At 37.7% G+C, this 13,398-nt stretch overlaps 1 protein-coding gene across 1 annotated transcript in view; it reads left to right on the forward strand.

Moving 5' to 3' along the window:
• Positions 1–713: 713 nt before the first annotated feature.
• The window catches only part of XRCC5 (X-ray repair cross complementing 5), a 43,980-nt gene continuing 31,295 nt past the window's right edge, over positions 714–13,398 (forward strand). Inside the window, exons 1-9 of the mRNA XM_042877983.1 lie at positions 714–1,025; positions 1,178–1,294; positions 1,817–2,000; positions 3,169–3,217; positions 4,102–4,224; positions 5,846–6,028; positions 8,615–8,729; positions 10,472–10,610; positions 12,588–12,700. Coding sequence (XP_042733917.1) covers positions 714–1,025; positions 1,178–1,294; positions 1,817–2,000; positions 3,169–3,217; positions 4,102–4,224; positions 5,846–6,028; positions 8,615–8,729; positions 10,472–10,610; positions 12,588–12,700 — 1,335 coding nt within the window. The remainder of the gene's footprint in view (positions 1,026–1,177; positions 1,295–1,816; positions 2,001–3,168; positions 3,218–4,101; positions 4,225–5,845; positions 6,029–8,614; positions 8,730–10,471; positions 10,611–12,587; positions 12,701–13,398) is intronic.

The following is a 13,398-nucleotide window of genomic DNA, read 5'->3' on the forward strand; positions in this document are numbered from 1 at the left end:
GAATCTCACTGAAACTGAGGTCTGACTCACTTCGTTAAAAATGAGATTACAGATGATCACCCTTGCATGCAGAGTCCCTGGGAGACTTCATGTATTTATTATTTATGCCCAGAGACTGGCATTCTGTAAAATGGAAATAGCCAATTAATCACAAGCATATTTTGGCCAGCATTTACCAGTAATGATCTTCGAGTCTAACAAAAGCTAACAAAGCCCCAGTGTCCCCAGACCGAGTTGATTAATCACATCTGATCATTTCCTCTAAGGGGACACTGTGGACCTCCAAAGGAAATGGGAATTAAAGTTTGCTGCAGAAATGATTTCTCAGTTTTCCTTTGAATATTGGAGAGATCTGAGGAAATTTGGCAGTGCAAAGGGGGAGAAGGTGGCTTTTTTTTTTTTTTTTTTTTCCTTTTCTATTTTACTGAGAGGGTTATAAGATCCCACTTAGGTTATTCTTCCCATATACATAAATAATAATAGGAGGAGGCAGGTGTGATTTCCTTGGCTGATGAATCTGTGATGTCAGAGCCATTCAGGAGGACCACGTACTGCCTTCTCTTGGAATTGCTGTTTTTGTGGATAGGTTTCCCCCGAGACGTTTCTCACGTCGCCAAGCAGCCCCATCTCCCAGTTAAACCAAGATTTTTAAAGCACGGTGATGTGGGAAGAAGAGAAAGGGCTCATTTCTTCGACTCCAGACGCAGCTCGATATGAAAGCGAAGCACAGCGCTAAAACCACGGTTACAAACGCGGCGTTTTGGAACAAGCCGCGGACTTCCCGAGGAGAAAAACGATCGCCACGCCCCATCTTTTCTTCCCCACTCACTTCCCAGCAGCCCTCGGCTCCATCTCCACACAAGCGCAGCGCGGGACCGAGATGGCGCCCCGCCTCTCCTCTCCTCTTCCTTCAGCGCCGTTCGCGCTCTCCGTGCCGCTGGGTGGCGCTGCCCGGACTCCAGGCGCCAGCCGGAGCGCTGATAGCGGCGCACCGCGGCGCTGACAAGATGGCGCGCGGCGGCAAGGTGAGGGGAGCGGGAAGAGGGAAGTGGGGGGAAAGGTGTTTTTTTCCAGTCCCTGTGTGGTAATGGCCGCACCGTCACGCTCCCGCTGGGGCTGTGCTGCAGGTAGTGGAGTGAAAGGAAATTCCTTATTTTTTGTTATATTTCTTTTCTAGTCAGCCATAGTGCTGTGCCTGGACGTAGGCATCACGATGAGCAGCAGTTCGGCTCCTGGGGAGGAGTCTCCACTGGAACAAGCCAAGAGGGTTATGACCAAGTTTCTGCAGCGACAGGTATCTGTGTCTCTGAATGTGGTAAAAAGCTGCTTGAAAGGAAAACAATACCACCTGTGTGCTGTGGAGTATTTCTTCATGTATTAATCGTTGAAATAAATGAGAAATAAGCAGGAATTGGTCTGTTTTTATGTAGAACAGTCCTCTGTGTTTCAGCTGTGCTTTTGTGGCTAAGATGTGGCACTCGGATTGCTTGCTCTCTTGGTTTAGTCCAGGGAAGATAGAAAGCTACACTTTCTCTACAACGTTTCAACATTTCTAAGATGACCCATAGTGAGGACTGGTCTCAAGAAGCGAGTCAGCCAGTTTTACTTGTTTTATCCCAGATATCCCCATGTTGGTCTGCTGTTTTAATCGTGTCTAAATCAGTGAACTGCCCATGGGATTACATTTGTGTAGGATAGCACTGAAAAGCAGATTATTAACGTTAATTCAAAATCAGTTCAGCTCGCTGTCTGTGTGACATGGGCGTACATGGACCTACCTGTGTTAGTACATTGGTTTTGTATTTTCTCTTTCCAGGTTTTTGCTGAGAGTAAAGATGAAGTTGCTGTAGTTCTGTTTGGCACAGATGGTACAAAGAATAACCTCGCCAGTAGGGATCAATACCAAAACATCACTGTACATAGATCTCTAATGCTGCCAGATTTTGACTTGCTAGAAGACATTCAAAATACGATTCAGCTAGGCTCTGAACAAGCAGACTGTATCCTTTTGCTGTAGAGGGCTTGAACTGATTCAGTTAAGGATAAGAGTGGAAGTCAGCATTGTGAAGTGGGCTCACGTTTGCTTCTGAAAGTGTAAGGGCTGTTAAAAGTTCAACTAATTTGCGGTTGTAAGTTTGTTCACACGCAGGTTAGTAACTTTCCTATGTTCTTTTAATCTTTCAAATGGAGCTTTGGCCCTAAGGAATCATTGCTTTAATAAAGTGTTCTTTTAATTAAAGAGCAAAGTTAACAGTGTAGTTTTAGGCCTCAAATAAGGCATGCATTTCTAATTGTAGCATTGCAGCACTCAGTTTATGCTTTTGCATCAAATGAAATGTTATTCACATGTACCTCGTATCAGCAGAAGCACCAGAAGCCAGACTATATAAAAATAAATGTGAAAAATCTCTACTTTAAACATTTCTAATGTTGCCAGATGTCACTCAGTGTTGTGAGTTGTTTGTTCTATTAGCTGCATAAGGTGAATTTTAAAAGAAAGCAGTCTGAAGAGTTTTCTCTTGTGTTTCACTTAAACACTGTTCTAACTTCTTTGATTGTCATTCCTTTTTCTGACCATATCGAGATTGATGTGAGTTCTCTTCAGACTGCAGAATCTGTTTCAGTTAACTGTGTGGTCTGGCCAGTCAGTTGTACGTTAGCAGTAGAGTCATGTTCTGTCTTCTGTGGGTGAGCAGATTTGCTCACAGCGATAAAAATACACTCCTGCTGAAAATTATGATGAAGTGGAGCCTATTGAAGGGTTGTTAGATGCAGATGCATTGAAGGTAAATTAATGTGAGGAAAATTATGAAAGTATTTTGAAATGACAAGGAAAGTTTGTTTGTGGATACCAAGTAACGTGTATTAGATTTCTCTTTCATAGCACTTGAGCCTCCTTATTGGCAGCTAAGATTGGGCTCTGAATCAGACCCCATACCTCACTATGAGGTGAGTGGGAAGGATACAAGATTGCAAATCACAGAGGTTATCTAGAAGCCTGTTGTACAGTAGATATTTGAAGCAAACTTAGCTCAAAATGCTTGTTGCTTACAGTGCGTGTATGTCAGTGCTTTGGGAGAAGGATAAAGACAGAGGATAGTTCATTAAACAAAACATTTCTGTGCTGTGATTAATATTCTGAATGAGATTTTCCTTAATTTTGCTTAGTTCTGGATGCAATTATTGTGTGTATGGACTTGCTTCAGCAGGAAACATTGTAAGTATGTATCCTAAAGCCTTTAATAGAATTCTGAGCTTTCACTCTGGAGCTGGCCTGCTTTCTGATTGTGTGAATATTCAAAATGTTTTGTTTTAAAGTAACAAAACAAACATCATGCTACATGATTCTGTCCCTGAAGAATCTCCATGAGACATCTGGCTTCCCTGGGCAATCTACAAGCTTTGATTCAACTGGAAACTATGCAGTAGATTGGTGAGACTACTAGTGCCATCATACAAGGCACAAGTGCTTTAATTAAATAGTGTCACTTTTCTTGTGATCTGTTTTCAAAAAATAAAGTGAATAAGATGTTAAAAAGCAAGGAAAGGACTAATAAATTTACACAGATAGTGGCATAACTTACAAAAAAAAAAAAATGGAACGGTGTTTTTTCAGAATAGCAAAATAAGGTCTGTTGGAGTTAACGTGACTGTGAATACACATAGTGTGGGAGAGAAACTTGTGCTAGGAGAAAATAAGCTGTAGAAAAAAGTTGGCACCCCAAGTGTTACAAACTTTATTGACAAATTTACTTAGACTGAAAGTGTGATTCTTTGTGACAATAAGTGAACTGATGTTCTAGGAGTTCAACCTTAATGTACTTCTTAACATTGTACCTCCATTGTTCAAAATCAGTGCTACTCATGTAGAAGTAGTTAGTGAGTTACACGGTTATAGGGATAGAGTCCTGAATTTGGGGAATTGAAGTGTTCTGGGGGAATCAGATAAGGGTTAAAATTTACTTAAAATATGAGTAATGATAGAGAAAACAGCTCCTGTCTCTTTTGTGTGTGTGTATGTTTTACAAATACAGAATTAGAAAAGAGCCTTATAGAGAATATTTCTGACATGTAAATATGTTTGTTTGTTTGTTTTTTAAGAGGAAAGAAATTTGAGAAGAGACATATTGAACTGTTTACAGACCTTAGTAGTCCTGTCAGTGAGGATCAGATGGAAATTATCATTGCTAACTTGAAGAAAACAGGAACTTCACTCCAATTTTTGTAAGTATGGATGTGACTATTGTACACTGTGATTTTACAAAGAAATAGGTATCCATTTTTGATAATGATTTTGAAAGACCTGGTGATCATTTGGTACTTTGTTTCTATAGATGTGTAGCAATATGTGATAAGTAGTTATGTGAATTACATGTGCAGTGAACCTAGCCCTGTTGAGGGATGAAGTGCAAATGTATGTTAAAATGATAGTTTCTTCTGCAGGTAAACTTCTAGCTTAGAGCCAAAGTCTAAAATGGGAAACAGAAGATCTATGCAAGCAGTGAAGAGGGAAACAGTGTGACAGAAATAGACAAGAAGTGGTGGTTGTGTGTAGTGGAAATGCTAAGTTACAGCCTGAACCAGTGATTGGGCACCTGGTGGGAAGGCAGGGCCAACCCAGGGGAGCACAGGTGCATGCGGTGCATTGGGTGAGCAGAAGGGGTGGAGCCAGGATCCATCCCTTCCCAGACCTCATTTAAGGGCTGGCAGTGTAGACTAGGGTATTTCATTGGAGATTCCTGTGTACCTGAGTCCTTCTGGAAGTATACAATTTTTTTCCTTTGTTTCTGTGCCTACTGCTGCTGTGTGGGCATATCTGTACTTGCTGCAGCTTAGGACTTGACTACTATGCTGTCATTGCTGCACTTTCTATGGCATTGCAGCATTACATTGTGTCACAGCAGCAGCCTAGATCCCTTTTAGTTAAGAAAGATACTGGGAAAAATAGTGGCATAGTGTTGTAGGATGCATGTAGCCTGACTGTGACGTCAAAAGGAAAGCGAAACTGAAGAGAGTGGGTGAGTTTGAAAAATTGCAGTGTTCACAGTGGTGGGATTGGAAAATGGAAGCAGAGTCCTCTCCATGGAAGCATTTAAGGCCAGGCTGGATGGGGCTTTGAGCAACCTGGTCTGGAGGGAGGTATCCCTGCATATAGCAGGGGATTGGAACTAGATGATCTTAAAGGTTCCTTCCAACCCAAACAGTTCTGTGACTCTGTCTTCAGTGCTAAAACAAGGATTCCTTGGTTGTTTTGGTACCGATGTAGGCATTGGTCTGAGGAATTGCCGGTAGTGCTGAGATGTGTTCACTGTTGCACATGGTGGTAAAAGCATGCTATAGGCCTTTGGTAGGAGCTTGTTTTAAAGTAGAACTTTGTGTGAGTGTTAACAATAGCTGCTGGTAACAATTTCGTGGAGGAAATTAAAATTGCAGTTTTATTTCTGAAAATTGTTAATATTTATTTTCACCTGTATGCTCGATTCATTAAGGAGCTGTAGTGTGGACTTAATAAATTCATTGAAGCCATTTGTGGACCCAAAGCTAAGGTTACAGCAAGACTAGACAGGAAGGGAGTGAAGGAAAATAATGACAATCTTGTTGCTTTTTTTTAATCTGCATTGTCTTTACTCTCTAGTTCTTTGCTACAGGCAGTCTGAAGTGTGATGCCCAGAATACCTTCAGCAGTCTATTCAAGTCATTACCAATGCCAATTAAGCCTTGTATATTTCTATGTTTTGTGAGCCGTGCAGCTTTTTGTACATAGAAAATGTGAATCTTGATACAGTTTTTGTTTTGGTTGGTTATTGTCATTCAGAAGAAAACTAGCTCCTGCTTGTGTTCTTAGTTTACCATTTCCAGTGGATGGTGCTGATGGATGTGGAGATGCAAGTGCCAACTCGCAGTTGCACCAAAACTCATTCTCAAGAAAGAGGTTAACTGTGCAGCAAAAGGAAGGCATTGATGTGGTGAAGAAGTTGATGCATACTTTGGATGAAGAAGGAGGGCTGGAAGAAATTTACACTTTCAGGTAAACTTGACTAGTCCTCTTTATAGTGCTTTAAATTTACTTTCTGATTTCTTCCCTGAAATGATTAAATAAATTAGACAGTTGCATGACTGTCAGTTTCACCAAAGTCAGTGGATTTTTTTTATAACTTTGTAGCTTCCATTCTTTTGAAGTGTAGAACTTTGTCAGGAGCTCCAAAATAGTTAGAAAAGCTTGCAGATTTTGGTGGGAAAATGTTGGTGTTTTGTTTTTTTTTGTTTTTGTTTTTTTTAATACCTGAACTTAACGAAATTGTTTTCCTCAGTCTTCATTGTTGCAGCATTTTTGAGGGAATGCTTCTATAAATGAGATCTTCTAAGGATGTTTTTGAAAGAGTTGGAATCTGTGATATGATACAGATAGAACATTTTGCTTTTAATGGTAGCTTGTTTCTCAGTTTGAGACTTCTTGTAACTCACTAGTTTGTCAAACTGCCACAAACCTTTTGATTAACGTTGTTTGCTATTTATCATTTTACTTGTGAAGTTTCCTTCCCTCACTCTGTCCCACTGATCTGGCTTGCATAACAGCAGCCACTTAAACTGTAATTTGAGTGGTAGTATGAATTAGTGCTGAAATGTGTATCACTGTGTATATAATCCATACTACTCTATAGAGCAGCATCAACCTACAGGGGAAAAAAAACCAGGCCTTGTTTTTGCATCAGAAGACTGCAGAGATGAGTAGTATCTTTTGGGGGCCATTTATCCTTTAGAGTAATCCATATGCATGAAGCTACTTTGCTGGCTTGGCCCCTTCTTTATATAGGTATTTTATCACGGGCTTTTTGCTACTCTGTAAGCTGTGTTTGCGCCACACTTTGAAGGGTAATTCAAAATCTTTGGATAAATAGGCATTTGGGTAATGGATTTAAGCTTTAGTTGTTTAAGAATATGTAAGGTATTAGATGCAGTTAAGTTGCTTATCAAGCTTTAAGGAGTCAGCTGTGCAAATCCATTTCAGACACATTCTTTGTTTTCCTGTGTTAATTATCTCTGCTGGTAAAATTTATTTATAAATTATTAATGCAAGGAAGGTAAGTGAGATAATTTTCTTCGCTTGTTTTAGGTTTGATATTCAGTTATCAGGCAAGAGGTTCTTCTGCTTCCATTATTTTGGGAGAAATGACTGAAGAGCAGTGGAGACAAGACAGTTTTAAAACACATGTGCATTTATTAGCATTTTAGTGACTGAATAGTCTTTGATAATAGGGTGTGTTTTTATTCTGTAAATATGAGATATTGAAAGACTTCATTAAAATTGAGTTTAAATCACATTTTTAGGCATTTGGCACCTTCAGGTGTTTGATTTTTCACATTCCTCTTTGAACATACATTGGAGTAGTTTTAATGATGTAGTCACAAATTCTTTGTAACAATCCTGTATCAGTGTCTCTTCTGCTAGAAAAGGTGTTTTTCCTCCCTCCCTTCTTTTCTCTAGGGAAAAAGAAATCTAATGTTTATCTCATTATGAAAGTTCAGTGTATTTTCTCCTTTTATCATACTTCTGTTTGAGCTTTAAAAAAGTAAACAACAGCTGCAACAAAATACAAACAAAACAAATAAACAAGAAGCCAAGCTGCTTCTCCTAAGAAAGCTAAAAAGTAGAATAAGTGAGATTCTGTATTAGCGTTTTTAAGAGTTGATCTTAATTTCTGCTAGACAAACTCTTTTAATCAACAGAAGTACATTCTGAGTTTCATTACGATGTGAGAAAGGGGAGATCAACACTATTTTGCGTAATCATGCAATAAAAATAACATTTTCTGAGCACTTGGGCACTGGAATTTTATAGCAAAAGAGCTAATAGAGTTTGCATTAGCTGGAAACCATTCCAGAGTGCAATAGTTGAGCCTGTTTGATTTCACAATAATGTATTATACACTACTTTTATTTCCAGCTTCTAAATTTTGGACTCCATTGCATAAATTTGTGCAGTTGAATAAACACTTTTTGGTATGAGATCATTAAAATTCCCTTTCTTGTATTTTATGAACTTGCACATATGCTGTTTAGGCTAGAAATATTTGAAGTAACTTATTTCATTCTAGCTGAATGCTCCAAAAAGAATGAGTTCATTAGCACTGTTTAAAAAAAAAAAAAGTCAGAAGTTAATTACCACACAAACAAAGTCACGTTAATTGAAGCTGGATTATTTATTTCTTCGCTTCCACTGCAGAAAACATTTCACCACTTGGAGAAGCCTTTTCTAATTTAGGTTGTTCAGCTAACTACGTGCCCTAATTGACTGAGCATAGAGAAATGTAAAATGCTTAATAAGCAATTGTGTAGTTTCCTCATAAGACCTATTGTACTGTCTTTATGCCCTAATGTCACACTGTAATGAAGACTCAAGATGGGAATAACCTACTGTGCCACCTCTTTTGTTCCTTCTCTCTGACAATGGTTAATGACAAGATTATTCACAGAGTTTATTTTCTAATGCTTCATGCCATTTAAGCTGAAACAATTGGGCTCCAGCATCTCCCTGAAGAAAGTGTATTGTCTGTAATATTTTATTACAGTTCACCAAAGAGTTCATTACTGTCTTCTTGATTCCTTTGTTTAGAGAGAGCCTGGAACGTCTTGCAATGTTTAAGAAAATAGAAAGAAGACCTGCACCTTGGTCATGCCAGTTAACTATTGGTTCCAATTTGTCTATAAGGATTGTGGCCTACAAAGCAGTAAGTGCATAAAATCATATATTTTATTGTATGTTAGCAACCTGTTGGGTGCAGCTGCAAATGTTATCCTTAAAGGTTTAAAAAAAAAAAAAAAAAAAAAAAAAAAGAAAGAAAAACTGAAAAACACACACAAAAAACAAAAGCACCAAAAAAAAAAAAAGGATATGAAAAAGCATCAGAAATAATGCAGAGATTTTGTGTATAGAAGTAAGTAGATATGATACTGGTTCCCACAGCAACTCTTTAGCTTCACCATGTTGTACACATGTTATCAAAAATTAATGATACACATAAATAGAAGTAATTGCCATCCATGCTGTGACACAGTAGTGTTGGTGTTGAAGTTGATGAACTTGATAAAGAATGCTGCACTTGTGGGAAGCTTTCCGTTTGGTATCAGTGAAATGTCTGCAGCTCCATGAGATTTAATATATATCTCTTAACTCCTAGGCATGCTTTTGTGTGTAAAATGACGAGTGTAAATGTTACATCAGTTATTGTTTCAAGTTGCATCTATTATTATTTCATATTTGAGAAAGGTGTATTTTCAACTTGTTTGCTTTATACTGTTGGACAGAGCTTATATGCAGTCTGTTTCCCTTATATTTTCTTTTGGTCCTTCACACAGTGCTAAGAAGTATATTAAAACACAAAAACTGTGTGAAATTCCAGTAACTGAAGCAGTAGGTTACTATATAGCATAGCAGTACTGATGAATCTGGTGAGATGGACGTTGGCTGATTTGTTATTAGAATCCAAGACTGAGAGTCTGATCAGAACAGTAAGGCATCAAAGCATATTAGGAAGTTGAAATATATCTGATTTTTTGAAGGACAGGCATGTAGCCTTGAGAGAGCTGTCTGTGGGCCCATCTTTTTTTTTTGTTTTTAATATTTATAAATGTTGGTTGGAATATTCTTCCAGAGCCTGTATGAATTGACAGTAAGGATCCCTTCCCAAAGGTGTTCACATACATAACAAAGTAACCCTGTGAGTGAGCAACCTGAACCAAGTTGCTAGCCCGAGGTCATATAGCAGCTGGAGCAGAGCTATATAGCTCTGCTATAGAGTCTATATAAAGTCTATAAGTCTATCTATATAGAGTCTATAAGTCTATAGAAATAGACTTGTGGTATTGACTGCCATAATCCATTCTTCTGTTTTCTACCCAGTTCTATGTTTTTCTTCTCATTTATTAAGTTCACCATAAGGTTCAAAGAAGAAAGACAGCATATTTCTTTCCTTGTAGTCAGGAAACGTTTGTTGATTGCACTTCAGTATTTTTTCCTTCTTTCCCTGCCCAGTCCTGTGGTGCAGCTTGTCTTCTGTTTTTTTGGAGAAGCTATAGTAAGATAGGGTGCTTTTTTTTATGCTGTTATATAGTAATGTGATGGCTAACTGAGGCAAACAAGCTGAATGAGTGTTGTCTTTTACCTTTAATGTGCATCTTAATACTTTGTCAAGAGTACATAATTAAAAGAAGTAAAATAAATGACAAGCTGCGTGACTTCCACAAGTACCCACAGCAAGTATGCAGTCTATGATAAAGTTGAATGACAGCTCTCATAAGGATGAAGCAGTGTGCTGAAAGCACTGTGGTAGCAGTCAGGAATGTATGATTGGGCTCTCTTACTGGCAAAATTACCTAGTACTTGGTCTAAGACTTTTGTTTGTGTTCTGGTAAGAGTTCTGGATCCAGTTGAAACATTAAATGTTCCTTTTCTTCAAATTTGGATATAAAGCTCACAGAAGAGAAGGTGAAAAAAATTTGGACAGTTGTGGATGCTAAAACCCTCAGAAAAGAAGATGTGCAGAGAGAAACCGTTTACTGTTTAAATGATGATGATGAGACAGAGGTTCAGAAAGATGATACTATTCAAGGTATGACTTCTTTGTGTGCATCCTGGAGGCAGACCTGAGATAATGGCTGTATTTTTGTAGAACTCAAAAGTGCTTAGCTGATGTAGTTGGAAGTATAAATGTAATTTTAAAATGTAAACTGTGTAAGCTGTCTGTCTTTGCATATTCTGGAAGTTCTTATTCTTCCTAGTAGTAGGAAGAATAGTACTAATACCACCAGGTGGAACTTGGAGGGGAATACAGCTTCCTAAACAGAACAGTGTGGAAGGCAATCTCAGTTCTGTAGTCAGTGGTGGTGTTACCTTTACCTTTTTCAAATCTCCAGTGGTACTGATAACATGAATATTTTATAGCACTTTTTTTTTTCCTAGATAAACAAATGCTCTACATATTCTGCAGAGTATAAAACAATTCTATTAGCTTAACTTCAAATTCCACAAGAAGCGTGATATGGAATAGTGGTATATACAGTGTTTCTAAGTGCATTAAATTCCTGAGAGGACTGAAGGTCCCATAAGCAGTGTGAAGTAATCTACTTTAAAAAAAAAAAAAAAAAAAAAAAATTAAGCAAATATGTGATTTTTTTTTTGTGTGTGTGTGTGTGTGTGTGATTCTAGATTTTTGTTACTGAATAATTCTTTCCAGATTGCATTTTTTGTCCCATATAACTGGGACAAGTGTATTAATTGAAAAGGGCACAGTTATTCAGATAACAGTATACAGATTTGCTGTTATATAAATAAACTTAAAAACGTGGACATATTGTGCTTTGTTGTTTTTTAGTTTAACCTCTTTGAATTGTACTAGGAGTACTTTAAAGAAATAGCAGATAAAAATGCCACCCAAACAGTATGAGACACACGTGTGTGTGTATCTATTTGATTCTTTAGCTGAAATGATAGGTAAAATTGAGTACTGTTATTTCAAAGCTGTCAGTATTTTTAAAAATCCACTTATCATAGTGAATATTTTGAAGCATTTTACACTGTCCTTTGCTGGTGTCTTGGAATTGCCCCAGCTGGTGAAAAGCTGTGGGATGTTGCTAGTAACAAAGAAAAAATGTTGTGAATAGTTCAGTAGGAAGAAAAGATGAAAAATTTCTCTTATCAGTGGTATTACATTTTTCTTAAAGAGCAGATAATGTCTTAAACTTCTGTGGACATTTTGAGAAATGGCGTGGCGTGATTAGATGATATTTTGCATTTGAAACACCCATACCAAAATATCATTTGTTTTGTCTGCTTATTTGCTTTTCAGTTTCCAGAAAATTTGTATGCATATAGGCTTTTCATCCAGAGATTTACTTCTGTTCCTTCTGTTCCTTCTGCTTTCATCTCACCTAAGATATACAGCCTGTAGTCTGTGACAGTATAATAATGTGATGATGATACAGGGAGGATATTTTAACTTCAGGTAGGGAAATGAGTAATTGGTACAGAAAAACAAAGAGGCTCCTATTTTATCTAGTATCCCTATAATGTAGGGCGTGGGAATTAAAATAGAAGTGTCTACAAAGACCACTTATGCATACAAAGATGTTTTGATTTTTTTTTTTTTTTTTCTCCTATATGATGGTGTATCTCACTACCAATGTTAACACATTTTGTTCTCTGAGTCCCTTGTGATGTCATTTCCTTCTTAAGATTTATGCCGTGGTTTTTTTTCCTTCATTACATCTGCAGAGAGTGTTGTAGTCTATTTGTTACATCTATTCTCTGATCATAACTTTGTTAAGCAAGATGTTCAGTTTCTTTATCTTTTCTGCTCTCTACAAGGGCCATTATGTAAAATGATCTACAAGGAGTACAATTGCTGTTCATGAAGTACAAAATGATTCTGTAGGGTGTGTGCTTTTTTGTTAACAGCAAAAGTAATTTGGTGAGCGTGTGGAGTGTAGCTGTGGGGTGTGCATGCATTGTTAAAATGTTCAGAGAGCTAATTTCAGTGATGGAATTGTAGGCCCATATGCTTACCAGATGCTCCTCTCTTGTTTTCCAGGGTTTCGCTATGGGAGTGATATAATTCCTTTTTCCAAAGAAGATGAAGAGCAAATGAAATACAAAACCGAAGCAAAATGTTTTTCTGTTCTGGGATTCAGCAGAACATCTCAGGTACAGTACTAAACTTATTCAATCTACTGGCTTGTTACAGACAGTTGATTTTGGTTTAAATTTGTTGTAATTATGGTGGTGTACTCAATTCCAGAACTGGGAATGGGGTACCTGCAGCCAACTATAGAGGAGTGGATTTTAGTAGATGCAAGCAATATGTAGTCTTGTGAAGAAGAGGCATCTGTAAATATGGCCATTCTTCTTTCTGGTGAAGCAAGAGCCACTGACCTCAGATCTCCACAAAGTGACTACAGATATGCTGTAGTTTTAATTTCATCTTACTAACTTACACAGTGATGCCTGATCTACAAAAGTAGATGAATTTATCTGTTGTACAGATAAAACAGAAGCCTTGGGTTTTCCCCAGCCAGGAGTGTGTTTTTTTTTTTTTGTTTTTTTTTTTACTTTCAAACACAAGAAACCTCTCTCTTAGCGTTATAGGAATGTTAAAAATAAGCCTGGGAACTAACAGCATTCCTTCTAATTTCCGTAAGGATTAGGTTATGAATGGTACCTTTCTTTTGGCTTCTGTAATAAAAATTAAGTGTAGCAGAGAGTTCACAGAACTAAGATGAAGGTAGCATCACTGAAAAGCCTTCTGTATCCCAAGGAGATCCTCATTGTTTGTGAATAGATGCACTTACGTGACAAATTTAATGCTACAGATACATTTGTTTTACCTGGAAAAACTTAAAGGC

Source organism: Lagopus leucura, unplaced genomic scaffold, assembly GCF_019238085.1.
Source record: "Lagopus leucura isolate 7727_CA_CO unplaced genomic scaffold, USGS_WTPT01 Super-Scaffold_100019, whole genome shotgun sequence".
NCBI lineage: Eukaryota > Metazoa > Chordata > Aves > Galliformes > Phasianidae > Lagopus > Lagopus leucura.